The 9070-nt window shown below is 42.3% G+C and overlaps 1 protein-coding gene across 1 annotated transcript; it reads left to right on the top strand.

The window, feature by feature from the left end:
• Window positions 1–161: 161 nt before the first annotated feature.
• Window positions 162–7546, top strand: LOC107095543 (pinin-like). The gene is made up of 9 exons (XM_015391679.1): window positions 162–283; window positions 363–578; window positions 2139–2235; window positions 2487–2620; window positions 4584–4772; window positions 5026–6351; window positions 6459–6614; window positions 6683–6805; window positions 7457–7546. Exons 1-9 carry the CDS (start codon window positions 170–172, stop codon window positions 7544–7546), a joined length of 2445 nt encoding a protein of 814 aa, XP_015247165.1. The 5' UTR covers window positions 162–169.
• The last annotated feature ends 1524 nt before the right edge of the window (window positions 7547–9070 follow it).

Genomic DNA, 9070 nt, shown 5'->3' with positions numbered 1-9070 from the left:
AAATTTATTTAAAAACAACATTTTAGGTTAAATTTCTTAATGATTCTCTGAGAACAAAGATTAAAAATCTGGTTTAATGAAATGATCATAGATTCATTATTAAACCTGCTGAGTTTCTAGAAGGTAAAACCGTTGGTTTGGTTTGTGTTTCTTCATCCAGAGCGGTTCTATGATCCACCTCCAGCTGGTCCAGTTCCAGCCAGGACTCTGCCAGATCGGATCAAACCAGGAGGAAAACCACATCCTGATCCAGGAGCTCCTGCAGCTGCTGGAAAAACTCCAGGTCAAAAACATCAACAGATGATAGATGATGGTCAGAGAAGGAGCTCCAGGCTGCAACTGATGAGTTGATGTTTGTACAGAAACATGAGCCTGAGGTGTTGGCTGTGGTGGAGAAGAAGCAGAAGGAGAGACTGAGGATGAGGAGGGACGCAGGGAGGAAACAGAAGCAAGACGAAGAGCTGAAAGAGGCGATGAAGGCGTCTCTGAGCGAGGGATGGTCGCTGCTCCTCCGCCTGCTGGAGAGACGGCTGGAGGTCCTGCAGATGGCTTCAGACGTCTTCGGCCGAGTGACGGAGGTAGGAGGGATGGAGGAGGGATGGAGGAGGGATGGAGGAGGGATGGAGGAGGTCCTTAAAGAGACGGGAGCTAAAGCTGAGCGCTGACCTCAGGAGCTCAGTGGAACAGAAAACATCAACATATCAGGGTTTATCTCAGCAGGTAGAACATCCAGACAGAGTCTCCAAAACAGATCAGATTTATATAATCTACATGCTGTGTTTATTTCTGGGCATTAAAAGCAACAACTGACACTTTTATAGGAATAAAGAACGATATAAACATCTGTTTGATGGATGGAAGGTCTGCTGGCCTGCAGAGAAGACCTGCATGAGATCATCTGAGTGAAATATGAGAGAGGATGTGAATAAAAGCACAAGAAGCATCCATAATAAAAGATTAAAAAGTTCTGCATTATAACTGATTGATGTGAAAATACATAACTTAAAAAGGCTATACAGTAGCAGCTATTCAAAATGAACCTTCCCAAATTACCTCACTCTCAGAGTCGGGTTAGTTTTTTGTTTCTCACTGAGAAATGTCTCATTTTCCTGCAGCCTTCTTCTGCTTTTTAGCATCATTAATGTCCGCCGTCATACTGAGTAACCCTGACAGGTGTGAAATATTTAACACAAAAAAACTTCACTTTATTTATACCCACTGCGGCAAACCTTTATTAGATTCATCAAAATGTTTTTGAAATTAATTAACTGAAAGCGAGAAGCAGCATTTAATCTTTTGTTTCTAATTATCCTTCTTAATGTCTTTTCTTTTACACACCTGTGGATCAAGTATCTATCTTAACAGCTCATTTTATCTGGCGTTCCCCAAGGTTTCACCTTTGGACCCCTTTCTCTCCAGTTTTTTGAGAATAAATATCTACATTTTAAAGGATAGATAACTACTGCTGGCCAGTGAGGGGCGCTCTCGCTAAGTTCTCTCTTATTCTTTACCTTTTGCCAGCCGTTTGCCAGGTCTGAACTGTGGTCTGATCCAAGATGGCCGCCCTCTAGTCATGTCGGATCGCTGCCTACAGCATCCAATGAGGCGTCTACCTATATAATGTCTGTGGCCAGGTCCCATAAAGCCAATGCTAGCTTAAGCAAATTAACTAACCCGTCTGAAAGGAAAGTGTATATTCTTAGAGTCAGAAGCTTTAATGATGTTTATTTTTGTTTTGCTTCTTTTTTTAACATTAATCTAAGAAATGTAACGCAGAGAAGAAATTTATCAGTTTTAATACGGAGCTACTAGGATCCGGCGACACCTGAGCTCCGTCTAATCAACCGACTTTTCCTATTGGTGCAGATTCATTTTGTGTCGATGTTGTCGTGGTAACCAGAAGTAAATATTTCTATATTTTGGCGCTGTCAAAATGTTTAAAACAATTATTTTTGTTGTTTAATTAAATTAAGATTTTTTTACCCTGTTTAACTTTAGAGATTCTATATTGTTTCTGAAAAAATGATTAATTTTGATATAATTTGTATCTATGATCTTTAAATTAAACCATTGATAGTTTCCCACCTCCCTTTGTTTTCATGCTGATCCTTCATTCAGGCCTTTTTTACTGTCTGCAGTTTGCCGCTGGCATCGACAGATTAGAGGATCTGCAGATTAAAGCAGACAAAGACAAACTGACTGAAGTCCAGCTCTCCTTTGACTTCATCAGAAAAGGTAAAAATGTTGGTTTGACTTTAGTCTCTATAATCTGAGATATGGGAAGAATCTTCATTAATGTCATTTCTGACGTCCTATATTCTGGTTTAGAAGCTTAATATTTGACACCATAAATAAACATGGAGATAAAAACAATAAGTGGCTGTAGAGCAGCTGAAGTTATTTATCTGGTTTATTTGTGAGAGTTGAACTGATTAGAAGCTGATTTCAGACACAGACAGGATGATATTTCTATCTCTGGCTTGCAGATCTTCTGGGAAAGTCCCTGCAGGTTTTAACCAGCAGCAGCCTCCTGCTGCAGAAGCTCAGGCAGCTGCAGAGGACTGAGGCCCTCCAGAGGACAGGAAGGGTACTGCAGGACGGAGAAGCTGAGGCGGAGCAGGTCAAACTTCATGATGATCAGCTTCAAACTAGGAACTTATCTGATCACAGAGCTTAAACTAATATTTGTTCACTAAGTTTGAATCATTTACTGTGAGGAAAACAAGTATCTGAACACCCTATTATTTTGGACAGGTTTGAAACTGTCCTACTAGGTGCATCTTCACTGATAGTAATCTGAAAAAAGATCCAGAAATCACAATATATGATCACTGTTTATTTGTACGATACAGCAACAAATAAGTATTTGAACATCTGTCTATCCGCTAGAATTCTGCCCCTCAAAGACCTGTTAGTCTGCCTTCAATATGTCCTCCTTCACTCCATTTATTATCCTAACTTACACTGAAAAAAACATCTAGAAATAAGTGAAAATGTCTTAAATTAAGTGTATTTACCCTTAATCTGAGCAGGTGAATATGATGATTTGCCAATTAAATTAGTATCTTTTCTCTTAAAATAAGATAATTAGATAATATGAATTTGAAATAAGACAATGCAATTGTTTTTTCTTATTTTAAATGTAAATTGTTTTTGTTCCATTGGCAAAGTTTCTCACTTTCGTCCTCAATTGGAGAAAAAATTACTTATGTAGATTTCCATTGTTTGCAGTGTAGATGCCCCTGTTTGAGGTCGTTAGCAGCATAAAGACACCTGTCCACCCCATACAATCAGTGAGAATCCAACTACAAACATGGCCAAGACCAAAGAGCTGCCCAAAGACACTAGAGGCTGGAAAAGGCTACGGGGAAATCGCCAAACAGCTTGGTGAAAAATGCTCCACTGTTGGAGAAATCATTAGAAAAATGAAGAAGCTAAACATGACTGTCAGTCTCCCTCAGACTGGGGCTCCATGCAAGTTCTCACCTGGTGGGGTCTCAATGATCCTAAGAAAGGTGAGAAATCAGCCCAGAGCTACACAGGAGGAGCTGGTCAATGACCTGGAAAGAGCTGGGACCACCGTTTCCATGGTTACTGTTGGTAATACACTAAGACCTCATGATTTGAAATCATGCATGGTACAGAAGATTCTCCTGCTTAAATCAGCTCATGTTAAGACCCGTCTTCAGTTTGCCAACGACCGTTTAGATGATCCAGAGGAGTCATGGGAGAAAGTTATGTGGTCAGATGAGACCAAAATGGAACTTTATGGTCCTAATTCAACTAACCGCCATTGGAGGAAGAAGAATGATGAGTCCCATCCCAGGAGAGGATGAAAGGGGCCATGTATTGCCAGATTTATAGGAACAACCTCTTTCCCTCAGTCAGAGAATTGAAGATGGGTGGAGGCTGGGTCCAACATGACCCGAAGCTCACAGCCAGGATAACCAAGGAGCGGCTCTGGAAGAAGCAGATCAAGGTTCTGGAGTGGTCTAGCCAGTCTCCAGAGCTAAACCCAATAGAGAATCTATGGAAGGAGCTCAAACTCTGTTTATCAGCAAAAGCCCAGAAACCTGCCTGATCTAGAGAAGATCTGTGTGGAGGAATGGGCCAAAATCCCTCCTGCTGTGTATGCCAACCTGGTGAAAAACTACAGGAAACGTTGGACCTCTGGAATTGCAAACAAAGGCTACTGGACCAAATATTAACTTTGATTTTCTCTGGTGTGTATAATACTTATTTGCAGCTGTATCATACAAATGAATAGTTAAAAAATTATATATTATGATTTCTGGATTTTTTTTTTTAGATTAGGTCCCTCACAGTAGTCATGTACCTACAATGACAATTTGACCCCCTTCCATGATTTCTAAGTGTCAAAACTTTTATAATAGCAGGGTGTTCAAATACTTATTTTCCTCACTGTTTGTCTGAGTTTCATGTTAATGGAAATATAAAGTTTACAAAAAAAAGTCAGTTTTTATAATCTGTAGCCGATCATAGATTGATCAGCCAACTAGAGACCGAATCAATCGGCTGATTCCCCAGTTTGCTGTTTGAGATGATGCTGATTTTCTCCTCAGAGCTCCAACTGCTCCCAGCACAGCCGAGGCGCGGTGCTGCAGCTGGAGGAGCTGGTGGAGGCGCTGCAGGACCGCAGGAGGAGAGCCGACCAGGCCTTCAGGCTGCAGCTGCAGCAGGCGGAGGCTCTGAGGAGGAAGGAAGAGTCCAACAGAACCGGCTCTGGAACGAGACCCAAGTCTCCCAGTCAGGTCTGACATCAGAACATCTCCGCTGTTTGGTTTTCATGGTTATAAACTGGTTGGAGTTCTGTCAGCAGAGTTCCTGTTTAAACCAGAAAAACATAGAAAAGCAGAAACGTTCAGAAATGAGGAGTTTGATTTCTGTCTTTGTTTGATCTGATTTATGGCCGAACATCCAGATTATAATCTGCTTGAATAAAAACTAGAATAATAATAATAGTAAAAATAAACTGACTAACATCAGCTGCTCTCTGCACAGCAGAACCAGAACCGACTGAAGTCTGGATCCACTTCAGAGCTGCATCCTAGACCCTGGTCAGAACCAGGACCTCTAAACCAGCCAGAGGTCCTTAAACATCTAAACCCAGAACCTGGATCCAGATTACAAGAACCAGAACCAGATTTGCACCTGAACTTTCAGTCTAGATTAAATGATGTCAGAGATCTAGAATCTGGACCTGGATCAGCAAAGACTGGCATCCTGCTGCCCAGTTTTAGATCAGGACAGACCACTGGAACCAGTTCAGTGGCTGAACTGGTGACCCAGAGATGGACCCAGTCTAAGTCTGGATCAGAGACCAGAACCCTGCAGTCTGAGTCCAGCTCAGCTGAAAACACAGACCTGCAAACTGGATCCAGTTCAGACCAGAAGACACCAGACAGAAAATACAGACCAGAACCCAGAACTGGACCAAGATCTGGATCAGAGATAAACCAGAACCAACAGCTAGTGGAGAACAGGGACCCAGCGTTAGGTTCCGTTCTGAAAACCCGACCCAGATTCCAGGATCTGAACGCATCTGGATCTGATGTAAACCCAGGATCCGGATCAGGTGGAACCAACCAAACCAGATTAGAGACTGATGAGAAATCCCAGAGATCTGGACCTGTACAAAAACCAAGACCGGGATCAGAGGAGACCAGAACCTTGCTGTCTGAGTCCAGCTCAGCTGAGAGTAGAGACTCGAAAAGAGGATCCTGGTCAGAACCTGAACCAAAGAACCGACCCAAATCAGAACTTCTAACATCTGGATCCAAAGAGGGAAAAGATCTCTGGCCTGGATTTGGATCGGGTCAGACTGTGAAACAGCTGCTGGGATCCGGGTCAGAGGAGAACCAGAACCAGCACCTGGGATCCGGGTCAGAGGAGAACCAGAACCAGCAGCTCGGATCCGGGTCAGAGAAGAACCAGAACTGGCAGCTGGGAACCCGATCAGAGGAGAACCGGAACCGAAACCTGGGCTCTGGGTCAGACTGGATCAGGAACTTGAAGCTCGGGTGTCGTTCAGATATTGTGACTGAAACCAGATCAGAGACGTTAGAACGACCCAGATCTTCATCAGAGATTAGGTTAGACCTACAGAACCGGCCCAAATCAGATGTTCTGAGATCTGGACCACAGGAGACGGAGAATCTGAGTCCTCGATCTGGACCCAAGAAGACCAGGAAGCAGAACCAGGAATCCACAGCAGTGCAGCCCACAGAACCTCTGTTTGGTTTAGGTTCAGTTGAGCTTCAAAGATGTGGTTCTGATCCAGACCTCAGATCCAAACTAGAGGAGAACCAGGAGTCAGGATCCAGACCAGAGGTGGGTTCGCGGTTCACGTCGGTCCGTCAGAACCGGGTCCAGTTTGTTTCTCAATAAAATGAAAAAATGACTCCAGGTTAGATGAGCTGAAGTTCTGCTCCTTCCAGGTCTCTGGATCTGGGTCCGACCCGCCATCAGAACATCCCCAACCTGATGGATTCACACTGCAAATAAACAAGCAACAGAACCAGAACCAGATGGAGACCCAGCAGAATCAGGAGGGAGAGAAGTTTAGCGGAGGGAACCAGGAGAGACTGATGAAGGTACCAAGTTCTGAGTCAATCAGAACCTTCTCAGTGGTGCCGCTACTAGAACCGCCTGTCCTTTTCAGACCCTGCAGGACCTGAACTGTGTCTCAGAACTCCTGGACTCCATCACCCAGGTGGATCTGGGTTCAGAGCTGCAGACCTCCAGGCTGCTGGAGCGCTTCAGACAAGCAGAACCACATTTCAGGGTAAGAACTGCTGCTGGAGGAGGTTCTGATGGATGTTTGGACCCATGAGACTTTGGCTGCTTTCACACTGCAGACCGAGGTCAGATTCTGCCGGACTGTGTGAACAGAACAAGGTACCCGGACTTTTTCCAATCTGATCTGGGCCACATTGGTTTGTGATGTTAAATACGATACAAGTAGGATCCAGTAGCGGCTGGTGGAGTTTTATGAAAGCAAATTGTTACCATATTTCAAATGAAAAACCATTTCAGAAATGCTTTTCATTTTAAGAATGTGTCTCCATTATTTGACTCATAAATGAAATAAGTAATCAATCATCCTGTTTGCATTTTCTTCTTTAACACTGCTCATCCTTTTACCTAATTAAAATGAAAAAGAAAAAAGACATTTGAGATTTATTTTTGAAAATGTACCCCAGCAAATACAAACCAAAATTCAATCTGAAATGTAAAATTTGAAAATAAAAAAAAAGGCATTTCCAGAAATGCTTTTTCATTTTCAGAATGTGGCTGCATTATTTGACTCATAAATGAAATTAGTAATCAATCATCCTGTTTGCATTTTCTTTTCTAAGGCTGCTCATTTTATGCCACAATCAAAGAGAAAACACGGCAGACATTGCTTTTTCGTTTTCGTGGTCTGCCTGCAAAGTACTGTCCACAACTCGAAAACGGAAAAGATTCTGAGCGGCGGGCGCAGCAGAATGATGTCAGCAGCCGCTCTTCCTCAGATCTTAGCTGACCGGGCTACCCATCTTGTTCAGTAGGGGGCGCCGTGCATGTCTGCATTGCATTGCATTGTAAGCGTGCCGGTGGGAAACTCGGGAGCAGTCGGCGTTTTTACAAGTCCGTTAGAAGCAGGCACTTGCTCTAAAGCAGCAGCGGCCTCCCTCAGTAGCGCTGCCACTGTTTTGGTCATTGTGGTCGGTCAGGATGTCCCGATTTTTGTTTTTGTTTTTTAAGCATATGCACTGATCGATGGCACTTTTTTAAAATTTGGTTGTTCATGTGACAATGACAATAAAGATAAATTGCAAATTCAATTGATAGTCAGACCCGGCAATTCAACCAGTTTCCTGCCGGCACGCTTGCAATGTAATGCAATGCAGACATGCACGGCGCCCCCTACCGAACAAGATGGGTAGCCCGGTCAGCAAGGACCTTTGGAAGAGCGGCTGCTGATGTCACTCTGCTGACCCCGCCGCTCAGAATGCTTTTTCATTTTATAGTTGTGGACAGTACTTTGCAGGCAGACCATGAAAAATGAAAAAGCAATGTCTGCTGTGTTTTCTCTTTGATTACGGCATAAAATGAGCAGCCTTAAAGAAGAAAATGCAAACAGGATGATTGATTACTAATTTAATTTATGAGCCAAATAATGCAGCCACATTCTTAAAATGAAAAAGCATTTCTGAAAATGCTTTTTCATTTGAAATATGGTAACAATTTGCTTCCATAGAGTTTTCTCCAAGGGGGGATATAAATTCAAAATAGACGTTTATCAAAAACCAATCAAAAGGCAGTATATTTATATGAATGCCAACAATAAAAAACACAAATAAAAACACTCAATAAAAACAAAACATAATTTTATTAGCAGGTTTTGCATGTTCCAGTATTGAGTCACAAACCTAAAAAAATTATGTATCAGTTTAATAATTGAGAAACCGTTCGTCAGCTTTATATTTCTTTAATATATATAAAAACTCTTTATTTTCTGAAAATGTTTTGTGGCGTTTGGAAGCTGAGGCAATTTTGCAAAAACACAGATTTATTTTACGTCCGTAGAGAGAGATAGAGCTGTGACTGGTGCGAGCTCAGTACATACATTTATACAACAAACCCAGTACACACACTATACATCCGCTGGAGGTAGATGGACCTAAAGGTCTTCAGGGACAAATAAACGTCTCTGGTTTGGGGTCGGAAAATGTAGTTTCTCTTATTTTAGATATTAATTTATGCTATTTACTCACTATAATAGTTTCCATTTAGCCTGTTTCACCTGCAAAGCCGCACAATCCCCCTGTGATATTTTCATTCTGACAACTTTCCATTATTGTTGGTCTGAACAATCGCTGCCCAGGCAGAACAGGGCTGATAACCGTGCAATAAGGGCAATATGATGAACTTCTCTCTCTTTGCAAAGATATAAAATAAAGCACTGAGTGAAATCCATCAATCTCCATTTATTTAACTGGAGGAAATAGTTGAATACTTTTTTTCCCACTAAAGGGATCAACTGACTGAATCTTTGAGGTGTTTT

This window comes from Cyprinodon variegatus, unplaced genomic scaffold (assembly GCF_000732505.1).
Source record: "Cyprinodon variegatus isolate N-32 unplaced genomic scaffold, C_variegatus-1.0 Scaffold555, whole genome shotgun sequence".
Lineage (NCBI taxonomy): Eukaryota > Metazoa > Chordata > Actinopteri > Cyprinodontiformes > Cyprinodontidae > Cyprinodon > Cyprinodon variegatus.
This window is presented reverse-complemented; position numbering and strand designations above follow the sequence as displayed.